The sequence below is a fragment of the Brienomyrus brachyistius genome, unplaced genomic scaffold (assembly GCF_023856365.1).
Source record: "Brienomyrus brachyistius isolate T26 unplaced genomic scaffold, BBRACH_0.4 scaffold53, whole genome shotgun sequence".
NCBI classification, from domain to species: Eukaryota; Metazoa; Chordata; class Actinopteri; order Osteoglossiformes; family Mormyridae; genus Brienomyrus; species Brienomyrus brachyistius.
The window spans coordinates 1,846,256-1,868,063 of record NW_026042328.1 but is presented as its reverse complement, the minus strand read 5'-3'; the positions used below and the strand labels follow the sequence as shown (position 1 = coordinate 1,868,063).

Below are 21,808 nucleotides of genomic sequence, written 5' to 3'. Positions count from 1 at the left end.
GGTCCTCCCAAGCCGCAGGAACATTGAGGTGACCTGTAGGTTTTTTTGTTTATATACTGTCAGGGAGTGTTGGCCTTCTTGGATATATAGGCAGCCGTATTTACTATGATACAACACGGTGACCCTGTAATATCAATGTGAATTCAGACCGACGAGCCCTTACTATGAATAGCAATGCAGCCCAGTGTAGTGTAATATCAGCCCATTCTTCAGGTTTACAGAGGGCCAGTATCTTCTGTTCTTCTGGGGCCAGACTGGACCTCTGGCTGTTGGCTGCGCTGTTTTAAGATGGGGTTCCAAAGAATGGAACATTTCACGCAGCTGCCTCTCTCCTTTTGTTCTTTATTCTTCATTCGTCTATCCATCCAGTAGAAGTTCTGGAGCTTATCCCACAGAGAACAGGTCACACAGGGAGCAGCCACCCCAAACAGCAGGCCGAACTTTTTACGAAGCAATTAAACTAGAACCAGGAATTGTATTGCAGCGTTATTTTGTTCTTATGTTTGTTTGGAATTTGGAACTGCAGCAAATGTGTGTAGATCTTTGTTTAGATGAAGGTTTGTTTACTTTAATGCAGACATTAAAGCATCACACTAAAATGTCTTTACAAACTATATAGCATGTAGAATACATATTTGCAGAAGGCATTGGATGAACTGTTTTGGTGTTAAAAATCCTGAACCTTTCTCTGTCTTCTGTGTTTTATAAAATGTAATACAATATACTAATCAAAGAGGATAATAATTGAAGCAGTGAAGCAGTGACTTGCTGGTATTGCTGGATGGTGTGGGATTCTGGAACATTCATATACTAATCAAAGCGGATAATCACTGAAGCAGTGACTTGCTGGTATTGCTGGATGGTGTAGGATTCTGGAACATTCATATACTAATCAAAGAGGATAATCATTGAAGCAGTGAAGCAGTGACTTGCTGGTATTGCTGGATGGTGTGGGATTCTGGAACATTCATATACTAATCAAAGAGGATAATCATTGAAGCAGGGCAGCAGTGACTTGCTGGTATTGCTGGATGGTGTGGGATTCTGGAACATTCATATACTAATCAAAGAGGATAATAATTGAAGCAGTGAAGCAGTGACTTGCTGGTATTGCTGGATGGTGTGGGATTCTGGAACATTCATATACTAATCAAAGAGGATAATAATTGAAGCAGTGAAGCAGTGACTTGCTGGTATTGCTGGATGGTGTGGGATTCTGGAACATTCATATACTAATCAAAGAGGATAATCATTGAAGCAGTGAAGCAGTGACTTGCTGGTATTGCTGGATGGTGTGGGATTCTGGAACATTCTGTTTCCACGCAGGAAGCTGGCAGGTCCGGCTGAAGCTGCGGTCTTTAAACATATAATCAGGCGAGTCGGCTTCTGATGTGCCTGATGTTGCCCGACTGGGCCCGTAAATCCGAGGGGGATGTCAGGTCTGTGCACCTCTGCCTTAACAGAGGCCTTATATTCCAGCTGACACGAGCTGTTCTGTGTATCGGCAGTGCAGTAATTCACTGGTGCAGTTGTGTAGCCAAGGGGTGTCATGTGTCCGGGAAGTTGCACACAAGGACACATGGGAAAGCTGGCCAGTGAGATCCTACCCCCGATTCCGGGCCCTTCCTGGGTTGCCTATCAAAAATCACTAACAAGGACGCGCCATTGATCCAGGATGGGGGGCGCAGGGTGGGGGGCAAGAGGTGTGTCCTAGGGACTGGGCTGGCCCTCCTCTCCCTATCCCTCTCTCTTTTTCTTTCTCTCTCTCTTTCTCTCAGCCCCCCATCCCTCTCTTCTCGTCTCTCTGTCCCTCTCTCTCTCTCTCTCTCTCTCTCTGTCTGTCTCTTTCTCTCTCGCTTTCTCTCCTAGCCCCCCCTTGTCGTCTTTCTGTCCCTCTCTCTCTCCCCCTCTCTCTATCTCTTTCTCTCTCTCTTTCCCACCCCCCCTCATCCCTCTCTTGTCGTCTCTCTGTCCCTCTCTCTCTCTCTCTCTCTCTCTGTCTCTTTCTCTCTCTTGCTTTCTCTCCTAGCCCCCCTTGTTGTCTTTCTGTCCCTCTCTCTCTCTCTCTCTCTCACTCTCTCTCTATCTCTTTCTCTCTCTCTCCTAGCTCTCCTTATCCCTCTCTTGTCGACTCTCTTCATTACGCTTCTTCTGCATCACCCTCCATATCCCCCCCCAGGTGTTCAAGCCCATCGTCGGTGAGGACGTTACGCAGAGCCAGGGCAGCCGCCGCCTGATCAGCTTCTCCCTGTCCGGTGAGCACCCCCCTTCCCCCACCCCATTGCTGATGCTAAGGCCACGCCTCCTGTGGGGATTTAGGTGCGAGTGTCGGGGACAGGCCGTTACATTTCCAGCGCTGTATTTTTAAAATGTGCTGAGTCACCTTTCCCAAGCCGCTCTGCTGGATTGCAGCGGGTCAGAGTGGCGCTGAGTCGCTCCTTTTAGCAGCGCGTTTCTGAAAATGAAAAACAGCCTCCTTTGCACCACCCAGAAATAGCTCTCCGTGATTAAAGATTCTGAAGATTCTCCCCAACCAGCTGAGTCACACTTTGGCCTCGATGAACTCCTTTTTGCAAAATTGAGGCAGCAGATCTCAGTCGGCTTCCACATAGCGGATTTACAGCCATCCTCCGTGAGCCGCTGACATCTGCTTGTAGACTGCTGAACGTCTCTGGTAGGCTGACCTTCAGGCAGTGGTCCTGCTCTCCGTCAGGGTCTCTCTCAGCTGTCAGTACAGTGCCTCCTCTGTACACCGGAGTGCCTGCAGGTGAATTTCAGCAGCCGTCGCAGTCCTAGTGATAAATGTTATTGCAGACCTATGCAGCGACAGAGAGGTACGATTATCCTTCTGCTGACCCTGTGCCCGGTGACCCTGACCAGGATACTGGCTCGTTTTTATCGGTTTGTGTTTAGCGATGTACAGTCTGGAGCCTTTTTGCCCAGAGGGTGCGGCACTTTGCTGCGATGTAAAGTAGCTGAATTATTCTGACCTTAGTGTCAGAGCTCTGGCTTCCCAAATGAAGCCAGTTTGCCTCATACTAAGATGGTTAACAGGAATGAAGCCAACAGCTACGGGTCCTTGCTGGAATTGGTCTTTTGAGAAGAACCAGACTGATGCCCCGTTTCCACCAATACGGTGCCAGAGCCGGTGCCGAGCTTCTTCCCAATCCAGAGCTGGTTCTGCACATGTCCAGCACAAAAAACTGGTCTTGGGCCAGAAAAACTGGCTCCACAAACAAGCGGGTCTCAGAGTTTGGATCCGTAGCATCAGCAGATGTGGGACGGGCTATCGTGTCCAAACCTGCTGCATACCCAGAAAATTCAATCCATAGTTTTGTCTAATTTTGCTAGCGAAACTCTTATTAGTGAAATAACGTTACATCGTTTTTTTATTCTATGAAAAATTAAAGATTGATTTGCTGGCCAGATTTAGTAATAATAATAAATTATTACTAATAATAAATTATTACCGTTGCAGGTCAAATATATAAAATATTGTAGCAAAGAGGTCATGAGGCAAACAGCAAAGTTCTTTATTTTTTATATCCTTTTATTATATCCTTAATAAACAGCAGTAAAACAGGGCGAATAAACTCATTTACACCCAGAAACAGGAGAGCCTTTATGGAGACAAAAACGGCAATAGAATCAGAGTCATATTCAGAGTCAGAGTCATATTCTGAAAACTTTTTTCTGGTTCCGCAGCTAATAAGAACTTAGAATTTGAAGCAGATCAAAATAAATCCAAAAACTGGAATACAGTTGAACCTTTACTTTACTCTCATTTCTGCCCATGTAACATTTGTATTGTGTTTTTTTCTAAAACTGGTGGAAATATCCCATAATCCTTTGTACTTGTAGCTCTTTGCCCTGTAAGAGCTCTGGGTGGTGAGCTTCTCTGAGTATAAAGTGTGGGGTGGTCCCCCTTCTGGCCCCTCTCCATGCCCATTAGATTCCCATAATCCTTTGCACCTGTAGATCTTTGCTCTTTAATAACACGGGGCAGTGAGCTGTCTCCCTTCTACCTCCTCGCCATGCCCATCCGATTCCCATAATCCTTTGCACCTGAAGAGCTTTGCTCTGTAAGAGTGCTGGGTGGTGATCTGTCTTCCTTCTGCCGCTGCAGACTTCCAGGCGGTTGGGCTGAAGAAGGGCATGTTCTTTAACCCAGACCCTTACCTAAAGATCGCCATCCACCCGGGCAAGCACAGCATCTTCCCCGCCCTGCCCCACCACGGCCAGGAGAAGCGCTCCAGCATCGTCTGCAACACCATCAACCCCGTGTGGCAGAGGGAGGTGAGTGCACTCTGGTTTTTACCATAGTAAATTCATGTGGTTGGCCTTCTGGTCCCATGGTGCTGACAGGTCAGGAATCCCCTGCTGCTAGTACCGGCCTGAGATGTGTGTTGATTAAGGTGCTGTGGTGAGCTGTGTCTCTGCCCTCCTCCGACATGCAGTTCACTGTGTCGGGCCCATAATCACCCCCAGCTGCAGTGGGAGCTGTGCGTTCCAGCCAGCTGCTCTGGCTGCATTAGCCCCTGGAGATGCACCTTCATTTCAAGTAGGTAACAGGGTTTCCATGGCAACAGGCAGGGCCAGGAGGACAGGGGAGCGGGACCCAGTTACAGTGTCAACAGTTACAGTGTGATCTGGGAAGGTGAGATTTAATGACGCGGCTTCTAGTAACACGGCATGCAGTGAGCTGCGTCAGTGTGTGTGTTTGTTAGGATGTGATGTGTGTTGGCCGGAATGTGGACTGGCTGTTACAAGGCGTCTGCAGACCGTCTGCGTGATGAGTGCAGGCCAGACTGCATCACCAGCCCTCAGAATCGAGGTGCTAAGCGGGGCGTAATGTGTGACGTTGAGGGTGTCACGCTGCCGTGCCAGAGGGGTGTTACTAGAGAAGGGGGTGGGGGGCTGTGGGACACAGGGCTGCTTTTTGGAAGGTGGAAAGACCGCCTCCACAGTTTGGGGTCTATTCTGCCGCTTGTGGTCTTGACTGCGTCTTCTCTGACTGGAACACAGCCTGGAAATAGCAGTGAGATGAGGGAAACAAACCTGCATGAACCCTATATCATTCTAATAAAACTGTTTCAGTGTACAGAAATGTTACTGCTGCCCGTTCTGTACAGTAACAATGATAATAATCTGAGAAGTTCCTCACGAGGAGTTCGCATAAGGAGACACAGAGGCTACCATTGTCATGTCTTTTTTCCTACATGTGCGTGAGGCTGCGATGGGTTGAAAGGCCATTCTGGGCTTTACCCTGCCTTGTGCGCATAGGTTCTGGGATAGGTTCCGGGATAGGTTCTGGGATAGGTTCTGGATCCGCAGGTCCACGATAGATGGATGAATAGTGTGTGTGTATATATATATATATATATATATATATATATATATATATATATATATATATATATATATATATATATATATATATATATATGCACCATTCATCCATCCATCGTGGACTTGTGTGTATATATATATATATATATATATATATATATATATATATATATATACACACACACAGACACACACACACACAGACAGGGTGGCAGGGGTCTGCATCCCAGTCAGCGTGGGGCAAACCGCAGGCAGACATGTGCTGTGGGATTTGCACAGAGCACACAGAGCAGAGGCAGCATTGAGGCTCACATTGAGGCAGCCTGAGAATCTGTCTGTAACGTCATCTACTGTCAGGAATGCTGGGATTGTCTCTAGCATGTTAAGCTGTTAACCACACTGTAATTAGCTTGGTGTCTCAGCCAACATGTCTTTGGGCTGCGTCATGGGGCACGGGAAACAAGGGGTTAAGAAGAAAAGGCAGTGTCAGCATCTCCATGGTGACAAGCATGCTGAGTGTCTCCACGGTGACGGGATGTTTGTGAGCTTAAAGGCACAGCGTCTCCGTGGGGACAGTGCAGTGGCGCCAGGGTCTCTGTGAGAGACGGGAGGGGGGTGACTGGACACTCCCATTTGTCATTCAGCACCGTCGCTGCCTTCGTCCCACCGAAGACTAACGGCCTCAACTTGCTGCAAGGTCGTATGATTGGAGGAGCCTGCATCCACTGGGGGCTAAAAATAGCACCCCCCCCACCTCCCAGCCCCGGGGGAGATCCATCATAGTCTATTTTTAGCCCTATTAATGGCTTTGAATAATGCAGCAGACCCTTGGGCGTCCATGCGTAACTGCTGTCTTACGCACCTCTGCTGTTACTGTCCTCACGTGCTGAAAGGACCATAACCGGCTAAAACACAGAATGCACCCCCCCACACGCCCCCACCCCACCGTATTTTTTGTTCCTCTTTCTCCGCAGCCCTGTCCTTTGTGATTGCCATGCAGCACGTCCATACAAACCGGCACAGGAGGGTTCAGTTCTCACCTCAGGGTCACATTACTGGCCATGGGGGGGGGGGGGGGGGGGGCTGGGTTAATCATCTTTCTGTGCTTCAGCTGGATGTCCAGCTGGAAGCAGACTGCAGCCTCTGTACAGAAACTGAAATGACACATGGAAAAATAAGCCCCACCCCTCTCTTTATAGAGCCCCACATTTTATAGAACCCCACCCCTCTCTTTATAGAATACCGCCCCTCTCTTTATAGAGAAGTCCCCCACACTTTATAGAGAAGTGCCCCACACTTAATAGAGCACCACCCCTCTCTTTATAGAGCCCCACACTTTATAGAGAAGTGCCCCACACTTAATACAGCACCACCCCTCTCTTTATAGAGCCCCACACTTTATAGAGCACCACCCCTCTTTTTATAGAGCCCCACACTTTATAGAGGTGTCCCACACTTAACAGAGCTCCACCCCTCTCTTTATAGAGCCCCACCTGTCTCTTTATAGAGAAGTCCCCCACACTTTATAGAGAAGTGCCCCACACTTAATAGAGCACCACCCCTCTCTTTATAGAGCCCCACACTTTATAGAGCACCACCCCTCTCTTTATAGAGCACCACCTGTCTCTTTATAGAGAAGTCCCCCACACTTTATAGAGAAGTGCCCCACACTTAATAGAGCACCACCCCTCTCTTTATAGAGCCCCACACTTTATAGAGCACCACCCCTCTTTTTATAGAGCCCCACACTTTATAGAGGTGTCCCACACTTAACAGAGCACCACCCCTCTCTTTATAGAGCCCCACCTGTCTCTTTATAGAGAAGTCCCCCACACTTTATAGAGAAGTGCCCCACACTTAATAGAGCACCACCCCTCTCTTTATAGAGCCCCACACTTTATAGAGCACCACCCCTCTCTTTATAGAGCACCACCTGTCTCTTTATAGAGAAGTCCCCCACACTTTATAGAGAAGTGCCCCACACTTAATAGAGCACCACCCCTCTCTTTATAGAGCCCCACACTTTATAGAGCACCACCCCTCTTTTTATAGAGCCCCACACTTTATAGAGGTGTCCCACACTTAACAGAGCTCCACCCCTCTCTTTATAGAGCCCCACCTGTCTCTTTATAGAGAAGTCCCCCACACTTTATAGAGAAGTGCCCCACACTTAATAGAGCACCACCCCTCTCTTTATAGAGCCCCACACTTTATAGAGCACCACCCCTCTCTTTATAGAGCACCACCTGTCTCTTTATAGAGAAGTCCCCCACACTTTATAGAGAAGTGCCCCACACTTAATAGAGCACCACCCCTCTCTTTATAGAGCCCCACACTTTATAGAGCACCACCCCTCTCTTTATAGAGCCCCACGCTTTATAGAGGTGTCCCACACTTAATAGAGCACCACTCCTCTCTTTATAGAACACCGCCCCTCTCTTTATAGAGCACCACCTGTCTTTTTACAGAACACCACCTCACACTTTATAGAACACCACCCTCTCTTTATAGAGCACCACTTGTCTCTTTATACAACACCACCCCTCTCTTTAAAGAGCACCACCTGTCTCTTTATAGAGAAGTCCCCCACACCTTATAGAGAAGTGTCCCACACTCAATAGAGCACCACCCCTCTCTTTATAGAGCCCCACACTTTATAGAGCCCCACTCCTCTCTTTATAGAGCACTGCCTGTCTATTTATAGAACACCACCTCACACTTTATAGAACACCACCCCTCTCTTTATAGAGCACCACTTGTCTCTTTATACACCACACCTCTCTTTATAGAGCACCACCTGTCTCTTTATAGAACACCACCTGTCTCTTTGTAGAACACCGCCCCTCTCTTTATAGAGCACCACCTGTCTCTTTATAGAACACCACCTGTCTCTTTATAGAGCACCACCTGTCTCTTTATAGAACACCGCCCCTCTCTTTATAGAGCACCACCTATCTATTTACAGAACACCACCTCACACTTTATAGAACACCACCCTCTCTTTATAGAGCACCACTTGTCTCTTTATACAACACCACCCCTCTCTTTAAAGAGCACCACCTGTCTCTTTATAGAGAAGTCCCCCACACTTTATAGAGAAGTGTCCCACACTTAATAGAGCACCACCCCTCTCTTTATAGAGCCCCACACTTTATAGAGCCCCACTCCTCTCTTTATAGAACACTGCCTGTCTATTTATAGAACACCACCTCACACTTTATAGAACACCACCCCTCTCTTTATAGAGCACCACTTGTCTCTTTATAGAACACCACCTGTCTATTTATAGAGCACCACCCCTCTCTTTATAGAGCACCACCCCTCTCTTTAATGCATCTTACCACTCTCTTTACAGATCCCTGGTGTTGGTCTCCTCTGCAGTGTAGCTTGAGAAGATTAATACTTTGAATAAATAAATCTGCTAAGAAAGGAAATGTTTTCATCTGACATTTCATGTCAGAACACCATCAAACACTGCCCTATGCATGGTGTCTAGTGCTTCCTGGGGTAGGCTTCAGGCTTAAAGTGATCATGTCCCAGCCAAGCAGGATGGATGGATAGGTGGATGGATGGATGGATGGCATGCATCTCGTCATTGTACACTAAAATGCCATAGAGGACTGACATCAATGCATTGGATGGTGATACACATTATTGGGTCTGAGGACTGAAAGCTGATCACTTTCCAAGACCTTCTACCAGCTCTGCTGCTAGCATCACCTCCCCGCACATTCTACCAGTTCTCCTTCCAGCACCTCCTCCCAGCACCCCCGTAGCCTCCTGCTAAAGGCACGCTTCATTTCTTCCATCCCATTGGGCTCTGCATCTGTGCCCTCAGACAGCCCTGAGCACTGTGGTCCTTCATCAAGCCCCCAGCAGTATCCAGCCCCCCCGAAGAGGCCACAACGCTGGCTCCTTCATGGCCAAAGGCCTGATTCAGCGAGAGTTCACTTTCAGCTGCAGCGCACCTCCCAGATCACCGTACCCCCACCCCCCCCTTCACTTCATGCAGGTCAGTTTTCAGATCCCGGCCTGACAGAATACCGTGTGGGGAGTTTTACGCCACGGCCAGCTAGGCATCCTCGTCACCCGACTGCCTCGCCCTGGGGTGCCTGCACCCCCCCCTTTCTGTGTCAGCACACCCCCTCTGTGCTGTTTGTTCAGCTCTTTTATTTGCACTGGCCCACACCCTGAAGTTCAGTGTTTACTTCTTATTAGCTGACAGTATTTGCTTTTCTCGGTGCAGCACTTGGGGTTACTGTTTAATATTTATTTTCTCTCCATCTTGGCATCTTGAACTTTGAGAATGACTTAAATTAAAAACACACATCTACAGTAGATATTACAGATTTATACATCCATATTCCTTCCAGCCTTTGTTGTATCAACCCCTCAAAAGCAAACCCCAGGCTGCAGCTGAACATGGGGGTTTATTGGGGGTGTTACTGGAATAACCATGGCAGCCAAAGCTGTCAGGTGACAGAGGAGAACCAATGAGAGCCCGGGTGGGCTGCGGGGGAAATCCTGTGTACCTGGGAGCCTTGGCCTGCTCGGGCACAGCGATGACTGGCCACACAGAGGCCATTGCAGGCCGCAGATGACATTCAGGGACAGGGGAGCCACGCTTGGAGTGCAGGCAGGCCTACCCTCCCAGACCTGCAGCTGAGCTGATGGAGTCACGGTTCACGCTCTGGGAATCCAAGAATAGCCACCCTCTCCAAAGTAGCTTCAGTCAGCCCTGACAGCTGACGTTGCCCTCCCTCCCAGACTCACAGTGTCGGCTGGCCCCCTGGTTGAATATAAAGCTGTGATTTGTTACTGATGTTTGGCCCGGCTGTCTCCCATTGTCGAGTTTGGCCTTCTGGAGCCCTCATGCATGAGCACGCTCTCTGCGTCCTTCTCTGTGTTTCCTTCTGCTGCCTGGGGCTGAGTGCTGCTCAACACCTTGGTCAGCTCTCGCTCGGTCACCATTGGAAAGCGTAGGGGTCATGGCAGGGAAACCCCTTAGCGCACGCCAATGATGGTTTCCATCCTAGCCCCTCCTCCATTAATCCCGCCTTTGTTTTGTCGCTTTCTTCCCGCCTCCCAGCGCTTCAGCTTCGTGTCCCTGCCCACAGACGTGCTGGAGATCGAGGTGAAGGACAAGTTCGCCAAGAGCCGGCCTATCATCAAGCGCTTCCTGGGCAGGCTGTCCATGCCGGTGCAGAGGCTACTGGAGAAGCACGCCATCGGGTGCGAGTGGGCAGAGCTGGGGGCATCCGGCGTGACACTCGGGGTTCCGCGCTAAACACACGCAGGGCCGCCGGCTCTCAATCATCCGGCGTGACACTCGGGGTTCCGCGCTAAACACACGCAGGGCCGCCGGCTCTCACGCATCCGGCGTGACACTCGGGGATCCACGCTAAACACACGCAGGGATACCAGCTCTCACGCATCCGGCGTGACACTCGGGGATCCGCGCTAAACACACGCAGGGATACCAGCTCTCACGCATCCGGCGTGACACTCGGGGATCCGCGCTAAACACACGCAGGGCCGCCAGCTCTCACTCATCTGGCATCTCACACTCTATCTGACTGTCACACTCACTAATTCATAAAACTCACATATGTAAATGTAAAAGCGTCTGCATGTGGCCCACACCATTGTACAACTGTTACATACATGTAAAAGCGTCTGCATGTGGCCCACACCATTGTACATCTGTTACATACATGTAAAAGCGTCTGCATGTGGCCCACACCATTGTACAACTATTACATACATGGAAAAGCGTCTGCATGTGGCCCACACCATTGTAAAGCTGTTACATACATGTAAAAGCGTCTGCATGTGGCCCACACCATTGTACAGTTGTTACATACATGTAAAAGCGTCTGCATGTGGCCCACACCATTGTACAGCTGTTACATACATGTAAAAGCATCTGCATGTGGCCCACACCATTGTACAACTATTACATACATGGAAAAGCGTCTGCATGTGGCCCACACCATTGTAAAGCTGTTACATACATGTAAAAGCGTCTGCATGTGGCCCACACCATTGTACAGTTGTTACATACATGTAAAAGCGTCTGCATGTGGCCCACACCATTGTACAGCTGTTACATACATGTAAAAGCATCTGCATGTGGCCCACACCATTGTACAGTTGTTACATACATGTAAAAGCGTCTGCATGTGGCCCACACCATTGTACAGCTGTTACATACATGTAAAAGCGTCTGCATGTGGCCCACACCATTGTATAGCTGTTACATGCATGTAAAAGCGTCTGCATGTGGCCCACACCATTGTACAACTGTTACATACATGTAAAAGCGTCTGTATGTGGCCCACACCATTTTACAGCTGTTACATACATGTAAAAGCGTCTGCATGTGGCCCACACCATTGTAAATGTGACCATCTGTCACTGAAATATTATCACGTTATTATCTTTGTCTATATTCATCCTCCGCGCCTTTCATTTGACACAAAGAATATACCCCTCTGCCCCCACACAGAGACCGCGTCGTCAGCTACACCCTGGGCCGCAGGATGCCGACGGAGCACGTCAGCGGCCAGCTGCAGTTCCGCTTTGAGATAACATCCTCCATCCATCCAGGTGGCACCACATCCCTGTCAGCATCAGCTAGCCTCCGAGTGCCCAATAGCATCAGCTAACTGCTGGGACCCGCTTTAGCACCAGCTAGCCAATGCATCCCCAAGCATTAGCTAGCCTCCTGGGCCATAGTCAGCATGAGCTAGGCACCCCATCCCCATTAGCGCCAGGGCCCTAGATAGTGTCAGCTGGCCACCTTATCCCCATTAATGGCAGCTAGTCACGAGGGTCCTCGTTAGCGTTAGCCAGCCACCAGGGCCCTCGTTAGCGTTAACCAGCCACCAAGGCTCTAGTCAGAATCACCTAGCCACCCCATTCCCATTAGTGCCAGGACCCTCGTTAGCATCAGTTGTGCATAAATGCAGGTATGCGTGGCAGTGGCATGTGCGATCTGTCGAACATGGTTTATGCAGAGCATTACTTACTGTCGTGGTGCCCCCCCATCCCCAACAGATGACGAGGACACATCCCTGAGTACGGAAGCAGACTGCGCCCCCCCCACTTCTGCAGCTGGACAACAGGGGGCAGCAGCGATGCAGGTAGTCCAGGAATCCCAGGACCAGGATGCCGTGAGCTTGGGGCCCGAGGCCCCTGAGCTGCCTGCAGACAGGGCCTCTTTGGGGGGCGAGGCTGGCAACGTGGCGACTGGGGCCCCCGAAGTACAAACTTCTGGTGACCACCCGGAGCCAGAGGAGGCACCAGGGAGGGCGGCTGATGGGGTAGGTGCCCCCCCCACAGAGGTCCCACCTGAGAGCAGTGAGGCCCCGGAGGCAAATAGCCAAGTCCCTGCTGATCAGCTGGGGGCCACTCCTAAGGAGGCTGGAATCCAGGAAGGGGCCGAGGGGCCTGCTGACATCCCCCCTGATAGTTCCTGGGACATGGTGGATGGAGAAATGGTGGCAGAGCTCCCCCCGCAGGCTGAGGAGGGGGACGGGGAGGGAGAGGGAGCTGGCACCCTTCCGCGCATGAGGAGCGTCCCCCGGCGCAAGGGCAGACCGTGTTCACTGCCGGTGTCCGAGCTGGAGACAGTGATCGCGTCAGCCTGCAGTGAGCCGGAGACGCCCAGGAGCCACTACATCCGCATCCACCACCTCCTGCACAGCCTGCCCTCTGCCCAGAGTGATGGCAAGGCCTCCCCTGAGCTGGGCATCCCGGAGCCCCCGCTGGGGGAGGCGGCGGGACCTGGGGATGGGGCTGGGCCTGAGGATGGGGAGGGGGCTGGGGATGAGGCAGGAGCAGAGGATGGGGAAGGGCCAGAGGATAATGCACCCGATTCTGAGCCCCAGGAAGCGACTCTGGATGGCACAGAGGCCATGGATGACTCAGAATCCACTGATACCCTGCAGCCCTGCCCCAGGAGGACGCTGCCCCGCAGTCTGTCCATTGAGCACCTCTCCGACCTGAACCAGCTGCTGGAGAGAGCGGGGCCATGCCATGGCAGCGAGGGCGAGGCGGGAGGCCCCAGGGGCCTGGGGGATGAGTGCGACCTGTGTGACGCTTCCTGCTATAGCACCTCCTGTTACAGCACCTCCTGCTACAGCACCTCCTGCTACAGCAACTCGGGCTACGAGGGCCGGAGGCGGCTCTGCAGCCACACTCGCTTCTCTTCAGTGGATAGCGCTCACCTGTCGGGGAGCACTGTCTTTTCGTCACAGGAGGAGGATGAGGAGGAGGAAGAGGAGGAGAACAGTGCCTTCGAGTCAGCGGCAGACTCCACGCTAAGTCCCGAGACACGGGAGTCCGGCAACGGCCCAGTGCAGTGGCAGGGGGAGAGCTCACAGAACACCAACGGGAGCATGGTGTTGCCGGAGGCAGGGCCCAGTGGGCGGGGCCGAGGTGAGCGGTCACATGACTACTGTGTCCTGGTACTACTGCCACCTGTCCCTGAAGAAGAGTACCCAGCATTTCCATTTGCAAACAGTTTGTTTCATGTATGATATTTTTTTCTACTTGAATGTGTCCGATATCCATCCATTTTCTTCCATCTCTTTCTTTCCTTTTCACCTTTATTCATCCTTTCCCAGTAGTAGCTGTGCAGTTGTTAGCTTTATTTTTTCATGCAAATGTGTTACTTTTTTAGACGTTTGTAATTCCACCCTGACCTGTCGCAGGCATAGCGGGTTACTGTGTAAAGATAAAGTAGCCATTTACACTTTTTATCAGTGCCGTGCATCACGTGTTACTTTTATCTGAAGGATACTCTCTATATACTCTCTATATACTCCCTATATACTCTCTATATACCACCGAACAGCCCTGAGCCCTGTGCTGATCTGCAACAGGCAGTCATTTCCCCCTAAAGGTATAAATATCTGTGTTTTTTATTCTTTGATTTTGTGAACCGATTTAAGGGAACAAATTAGGTGGAGAGACTGGTACATATTTTTCACCAGTATTTTGACGCTTTATGTTTTCCAGAAGTAAATTATTTTTGCAAAAATACTATTTTTTATATAATTGTTCCTTCAACCTTTATATACTTACCTAAATGAATACACTGACCCATGAATTCCTTCGGAAAAAAAAGTTTCTCTGAATTAAATGTCCATGTAAATTATGTCGAAATCAGCTGTAAAACTAAGTACAGCTGATTCCTAACGATTAAATAATAAAATGGCCCATTTCTTCGCTGTCCGCAGCTAATGACAGAGAGCTGATTGATTGCTTTGTTCCATTCACACCTTTTAATGGATTTGAGCCAGTGTTTGGCGCCACCATAACTATTTTTCCCCCGTGTGTATCTTTGTACTGTCGTCTTTGTCATTGTTCGCTGTCTTCAGGTTTTCAGGATCCACCCATAGCTCCTCTTCAAGGAACCACTGAGCTATAGCTTTTCTTTGAGGATCCAATGTAAGCCATAGTGCCTCTCTGAGGATCCAGTGTTATCCATAGCTCCCCTTTTGATGATCATGTGTGAGCCTTAGCTTTTGTTTGAGGATCCAGTGTGAGCCACAGCTCCTCTTTGATGACCCAGTGTGAGCCATAATTCCTCTTTGAGTATCCAGTGTGAGCCCTAGTTTCTCTTTAAGGATCCACTGTGAGCCATAGTTCCTCTTTGAGGATCCACTGTGAGCCATAGATTTTCTTTGAGGATCCAGTGTGAGCCACAGCTCCTCTTTGATGACCCAGTGTGAGCCATAACTCCTCTTTGAGGATCGAGTGCTATCCATAGCTCCCCTTTTGATGATCATGTGTGAGCCATAGCTTTTGTTTGAGGATCCAGTGTGAGCCACAGCTCCTCTTTGATGACCCAGTGTGAGCCATAACTCCTCTTTGAGGATCGAGTGCTATCCATAGCTCCCCTTTTGATGATCATGTGTGAGCCATAGCTTTTGTTTGAGGATCCAGTGTGAGCCACAGCTCCTCTTTGATGACCCAGTGTGAGCCATAATTCCTCTTTGAGTATCCAGTGTGAGCCCTAGTTTCTCTTTAAGGATCCACTGTGAGCCATAGTTCCTCTTTGAGGATCCACTGTGAGCCATAGATTTTCTTTGAGGATCCAGTGTGAGCCACAGCTCCTCTTTGATGACCCAGTGTGAGCCATAACTCCTCTTTGAGGATCCTGTGTGAGCCATAGTTTTTCTTTGAGGATCCAGTGTGAGCAACAGCTCCTCTTTGATGACCCAGTGTGAGCCATAACTCCTCTTTGAGGATCGAGTGCTATCCATAGCTCCCCTTTTGATGATCATGTGTGAGCCATAGCTTTTGTTTGAGGATCCAGTGTGAGCCACAGCTCCTCTTTGATGACCCAGTGTGAGCCATAATTCCTCTTTGAGTATCCAGTGTGAGCCCTTGTTTCTCTTTAAGGATCCACTGTGAGCCATAGTTCCTCTTTGAGGATCCAGTGTGAGCCCTAGTTTCTCTTTGAGGATCCAGTGTGAGCCCTAGTTTCTCTTTGAGGATCCAGTGTAAGCCCTAGTTTCTCTTTGAGGATCCAGTGTGAGCCCTAGTTTTTCTTTGAGGATCCAGTGTAAGCCCTAGTTTCTCTTTGAGGATCCAGTGTAAGCCCTAGCTCCTCTTTGAAGTGCAAAGGCACACCTGTAGACACTTAAGCCTGTCCTTTGAGTGACACCATTTCCACAGAAACAGGAGCGTCCCCTTATTTTGCTGGTGGGGGTGCCACACTAACAAGAGCGGCTTTATTCTCATCTTGCTGTTGCCAGTGAGTCTCCTGACGGAGGCGATGTTGTCAGACTTCAGTAACGCCACGTGCATTTAGCTGCTTTCAGCTTCTCAGTTAGATAATCTCTCCTGGTGAGAGCGGAAGAGATGCTGGACCCCTGTGGCTTATTTCAGCTTATTAGCTTTGGTTTTGCATGAATCCTCCCAATTTCTCATTTTACTTCAGTCTGACGTTTGATCTTTTTTCGTTCATAGGCGATTTGCCATGCAGTCACCCACCAGTCCGCCAGCTCCCAACTTTGCGACCCGATCCCCATCATTATCCAACTATAGACGAGCCATTGCCACCAAGTAAGCTCTCCTGTAGCTCCTGCTGGCCCCCCGGGGGCCTTGCTCCTGTCCTTGCTGCCATTGGTCAGACCTTGGGGGCGGGGGGGTTTGCCTCATCCTCCTTCTCACCGCATTGTGTCATTCTCTTCTGTTGCTCCTTGCTGCACACTTGGCTCCTCTTAGAACCAGCATGTCTGATGGGTTGTGGGGTGGGTGCTGCTCTAATGTGGGATTCACAACGAGTGGATGGGATGCCAGTCCATCACAGGGCAGGGGACACCCTGGACGGGATGCCAGTCCATCACAGGGCAGGGGACACCCTGGACGGGATGCTAGTCCATCACAGGGCACAGGGCAGGGGACACCCTGGATGGGATGCCAGTCAATCACAGGGCAGGGGACACCCTGGACGGGATGCTAGTCCATCACAGGGCAGGGGACACCCTGGACGGGATGCCAGTCCATCACAGGGCAGGGGACACCCTGGACGGGATGCTAGTCCATCACAGGGCACAGGGCAGGGGACACCCTGGATGGGATGCCAGTCAATCACAGGGCACAAGGCAGGGGACACCCAGGATGGGATACCAGTCCATCACAGGGCAGGGGACACCCTGGACGGGATGCTAGTCCATCACAGGGCACAGGGCAGGGGACACCCTGGACGGGATGCCAGTCCATCACAGGGCAGGGGACACCCTGGATGGGATGCCAGTCAATCACAGGGCACAAGGCAGGGGACACCCAGGATGGGATGCCAGTCCATCACAGGGCACAGGGCAGGGGACACCCTGGACGGGATGCCGGTCCATCATAGGGCACAGGGCAGGGGACACCCTGGATGGGATGCCAGTTCGTCACAGGATATAGATCATTGCAATAATGACAGTGACAATAGCTACTTCACTACAATATATATTATGGAGAAGTTTAAGGTAAATGTGAAAAACTATAAAGATGTTGAAAATCATTTCATTTGAAGTAATGCATAAGAGCACTTTAAAAAAAGATGCTTGTGCTCTGCTCTGATTGAGCGAGTAATGTGCACCTGTAATTCTATAGGTGAAAAGCCCTTGCATGCTGATGTATGATGTCCTTTTGAGTTCAGCTGGGCTCGACTTTCCTGCCTGTCTCCATGGCAGTGGCAGCTGGACAGCAGAACACCCTCCTCTTAATGGCTACCTTGCCTTCTGTCTGAGACACTCCCCCAGCATCTTCCTTATTCTCCCTGAGCAGTGTGTATGCCGGGTTCTCTTCTGCTCATGCAGATAACATTTTGTGTACTTTATCTGACTCGCTGTCATCGTGCCGTCGCCAATAATCATCATCAGGCTGTGCTTCACTATGCTATGTTCCTCACAAAAGAACGAATAACCAGATCATTTTGCCTCCTTTGCCTCCCCCCGCCAGACTGGGAGGCGCGTATCGACAGCCATGGTCGCGTGTTTTACGTGGACCATGTCAACCGCACCACCACCTGGCAGAGGCCCACGGCGGCTGCCATGGCCGAGGGTCTGCACCGCTCCGGCTCCATGCAGCAGATGGAGCAGCTGAACCGCAGGTGAGGTCCAGCAGGGTGTGGGTGCATGGCCCCCCTCCCCAGGGTGCCGGGGGGGGATTGGCGCTCGTGGACACAGGCATAATATTTCACTGACACAAGTTCAGATTCTCGAGAAATAAGTACCCCAATAAAAATGCGTCTGGAGTCACCCAAAGAATCGTGTTGCATCTGTTATGAACAGCACGTGCTATAAGCCCACAACTTAGACTCTTTGCTGCAGCCTAGAGGTTGAGATTGGGACTGCACCTGTTCTTTTACTCAGGATACATCTTACGGTTATTCAGCAGGAAAACTGAGAAAGGTGTTCAGCAAAATGTATCAGTGCTGACTGCGCAGTGCTCTTGGCTCTGAGTATCTGTGAGTTTCAATGTCTGGCCATCTGTGTGGGTGTGAGTGTGGGTGGGTGGGTGTGAGTGTGGGTGGGTGGGTGAGGGCTTCATGAAATACAGTGCAAAGCACAGGACAGAGTGAGACGGGTTATTTGGACTCCCCTCCAAATCATTAAATTTAGGTGTTCTAATCACTTCCATAGCAATAAGTGTATAAAATCAATGGCCTAGCCATGCAGACTGCTTCAACAAACATTTGCAAAAGAATGGGTTGCTCTAAGGAGCTCAGTGAATTCAAGTGTGTGTTATGGATCACATGGGCAATGGACCACGGAATCAGGCGCAGGAGTCTGGGAGTCGGGTAAACACGGGATTTAATGCGGATGAAACACTCGGGACCACGACAACAACAACACAATGTTAATGACCGGACTGGGGAATCATACTTGAGCGCAGACTTAAATGCACAGGACTAATTAACAACAACGAGAAACAGCTGGTAACACGAGGATTCCACACGAGGTAGCGAGGGGGCGTGGCACACGGGAGGATTCGATGTGTAAGGCATGACAGTGTGGTATCGTGAGAGGAAGCCACCCGTGCAATAAGGCCATTCGTGAAATTTCCTCGCTACTAAATATTCCACGGTCAACTGTTAGTGGTATTATAACGAAGTGGAAGCAATTCAACAGCAACTCAGCCATGAAGTGGTAGGCCACGTAAAATCCCAGAGCGGGGACAACGCATGTTGAGGCACACAGTGTGCAGAAGTCACCACCTGTCTGCAGAGTCAATAGCTACAAACTTTGTGTGAGCTCCAGATTAGCTCAAGAACAGTGTGTAGAGAACTTAATGAAAGGGTTTCCATGGCAGAACAGCTGCAACTAAACCTTATATCACCAAGTGTGATGTAAAGCGTTGGATGCAGTGGTGTAAAGCACACTGCCACTGGACTCTAGAGCAGTGGAAATGTGTTCTGTGAAGTGATGAATCACGCTTCTCTGTTTGGCAATCTGATGGATAAGTCTGGGTTTGGCGGTTGCCAGGAGAACGGTACTTGCCTGACTACATTGTGCCAAGTGTAAAGTTAGGTGGAGGGGGGATTATGATGTGGGGTTGTGTCTCAAGAGCCGCATAGTTCCAGTGAAAGCCATTTTGGACATTTTCATGCTCTCAACTTTGTGGGAACAGTTTAGGGATGGCGCCTTCCTGTTCCAACATGACTGCGCACCAGTGCACAAAGCAAGTTTGCTGTGGAGGAACTTGACTGGCCTGCACAGATCCTTGACCTCAACTCGATAGAACACCTTTGGGATGAATTAGAAACTGTGAGCCAGGCCTTCTCATCCAATATCAGTGACTGTCCTCACAAATGCTCCCCTGGAACAATGGTCAAAAATTCTCATAAACACACTCCTAAACCTTGTGGACAGCCTTCCCAGAAGAGCTGAAGCTGTTATAGCTGCAAAGGCTGGGCCAACTCCATATTAAAACCTAAGTATTAAGAATATGATGTCATTAAAATTCATGTGTGTATAAAGGCAGGTGTCCCAGTACTTTTGGCAATATAGTATATGTGTGGTTTGTATCTGTGTATCCCTAATATACACTGGGGGTATTCGGCAGGGAGGTGTCCGCAAAGTCTGTAGCCCAGCTCGCCCCCTTTGTCATGGATGCAGCCCAACTCCACCCTTTCTCATGGACATAACCCAGCTCATCCCCTTTGTCATGAATATAGCCCAAATCCACCCATTTTCATGGATGTAGCCCAGCTCCGCCCCCTTTCTCATTAATGTAACCCAGCTCACCCCCTTTCTCATGGACGTAGTCCAGCTCTGCCCCCTTTCTCATGGATGTAGAGAAGCAGAGCTAAAGAAAGACTGCTTTTCCTGTCAGCATCATCTGCAACCGTAGTCAGAGGGCAGAGCCACTGGCAAGGGGAGGCAGGCTGCCGTACCTCACAGGCTAGGTGAATGCCAGTGTGGCTCTGGGGGAGATACGGGGGTGTGAGGAGAGCTGAATACTGAGCTAGGTAACGTGTGAGATTCTGTAAGTTTCCTATATCGCGGCTCCCCAGTCTCCATGACTGGTCACATATGGTTTTTCTTGTTCTCCACCAAGGTACCAGAACATCCAGAGGACCATCGCCACGGAGAGTACTGAGGAGGAGGCAGGAAGTCGGCGAGGAGAGCGGGCAGCCCTCGAGACTGACGGCTCAGCGCTGAGCGGCGGTAATGTAGCACCGGCAAGTGGCCGGTGGGGAGAGTGAGCGGGTTTCGACTGACGGTTTAGTGCTGAGCGGCGGTAATGTAGCACCACCGTGTGGCCGGCGAGGAAAGTGGGCAGGCCTCAAGACTGACAGCTCAGCGCTGAGGGGCGGTAAGGTAGCGCCACCGTGTGGCCGGCGAGGAAAGTGGGCAGGCCTCAAGACTGACAGCTCAGCGCTGAGGGGCGGTAATGTAGCACCACCGTGTGGCCGGCGAGGAAAATGGGCAGGCCTCAAGACTGACAGCTCAGCGCTGAGGGGCGGTAAGGTAGCGCCACCGTGTGGCCGGCGAGGAAAGTGGGCAGGCCTCAAGACTGACAGCTCAGCGCTGAGGGGCGGTAAGGTAGCGCCACCGTGTGACCGCCGAGGAAAGTGGGCAGGCCTCAAGACTGACAGCTCAGCGCTGAGGGGCGGTAATGTAGCGCCACCGTGTGGCCGGCGAGGAAAATGGGCAGGCCTCAAGACTGACAGCTCAGCGCTGAGGGGCGGTAATGTAGCGCCACCGTGTGGCCGGCGAGGAAAGTGGGCAGGCCTCAAGACTGACAGCTCAGCGCTGAGGGGCGGTAATGTAGCACCACCGTGTGGCCGGCGAGGAAAGTGGGCAGGCCTCAAGACTGACAGCTCAGCGCTGAGGGGCGGTAATGTAGCGCCACCGTGTGGCCAGCAGGCAGACACTTGACCCATGTGGTAGCACACACTCACACAGAGAAACACTGCATACATATCTGCAAGCACTGTATCAGCTTTCGCACTTTATTATATGTTCAGAATCCCTCCCCTTCCTCCAGCTATACCCCCTTCCCCTTCATCTGGCTGAGTCCCCATAATCTCTCATGGCTCTGTCCCCACCGCTCACCCGGCTCTGTCCCTCCTCCCTCTCCCGGCTTTGTCCCCACCGCTCACCCGGCTCTGTCCCCACCGCTCACCCGGCTCTGTCCCTCCTCCCTCTCCCGGCTCTGTCCCCACCGCTCACCCGGCTCTGTCCCTCCTTCCTCTCCCGGCTCTGTCCCCACCCCTCTCCCGGCTCTGTCCCAACCCCTCACCTGGCCGTCGCCCTTCTCCCTCACCCGGCTCTGTCCCCACCCCTCACCCAGCCGTGTCCCTCCTCCCTCTCCCGGCTTTGTCCCCACCGCTCACCCGGCTCTGTCCCCACCGCTCACCCGGCTCTGTCCCTCCTCCCTCTCCCGGCTCTGTCCCCACCCCTCACCCGGCTCTGTCCCCACCCCCTCACCCGGCTCTGTCCCA

General features: G+C 50.9%; 1 protein-coding gene across 6 annotated transcripts in view; it reads left to right on the top strand.

Moving 5' to 3' along the window:
• Positions 1-21,808, top strand: part of hecw1b (HECT, C2 and WW domain containing E3 ubiquitin protein ligase 1b) — a 65,690-nt gene that overhangs the window by 24,899 nt on the left and 18,983 nt on the right. For all 6 annotated transcript variants that reach the window (XR_007387109.1, XR_007387110.1, XR_007387108.1 and 3 more), the window contains 8 exons: positions 2,180-2,255; positions 4,127-4,296; positions 10,439-10,581; positions 11,858-11,958; positions 12,409-13,791; positions 16,333-16,428; positions 17,818-17,968; positions 20,419-20,528. Coding sequence is in view for 3 of the 6 variants with exons in the window: in XM_049000841.1 (XP_048856798.1) it covers positions 2,180-2,255; positions 4,127-4,296; positions 10,439-10,581; positions 11,858-11,958; positions 12,409-13,791; positions 16,333-16,428; positions 17,818-17,968; positions 20,419-20,528 (2,230 nt within the window). In the remaining 3 variants the exon portion in view is untranslated. The remainder of the gene's footprint in view (positions 1-2,179; positions 2,256-4,126; positions 4,297-10,438; positions 10,582-11,857; positions 11,959-12,408; positions 13,792-16,332; positions 16,429-17,817; positions 17,969-20,418; positions 20,529-21,808) is intronic.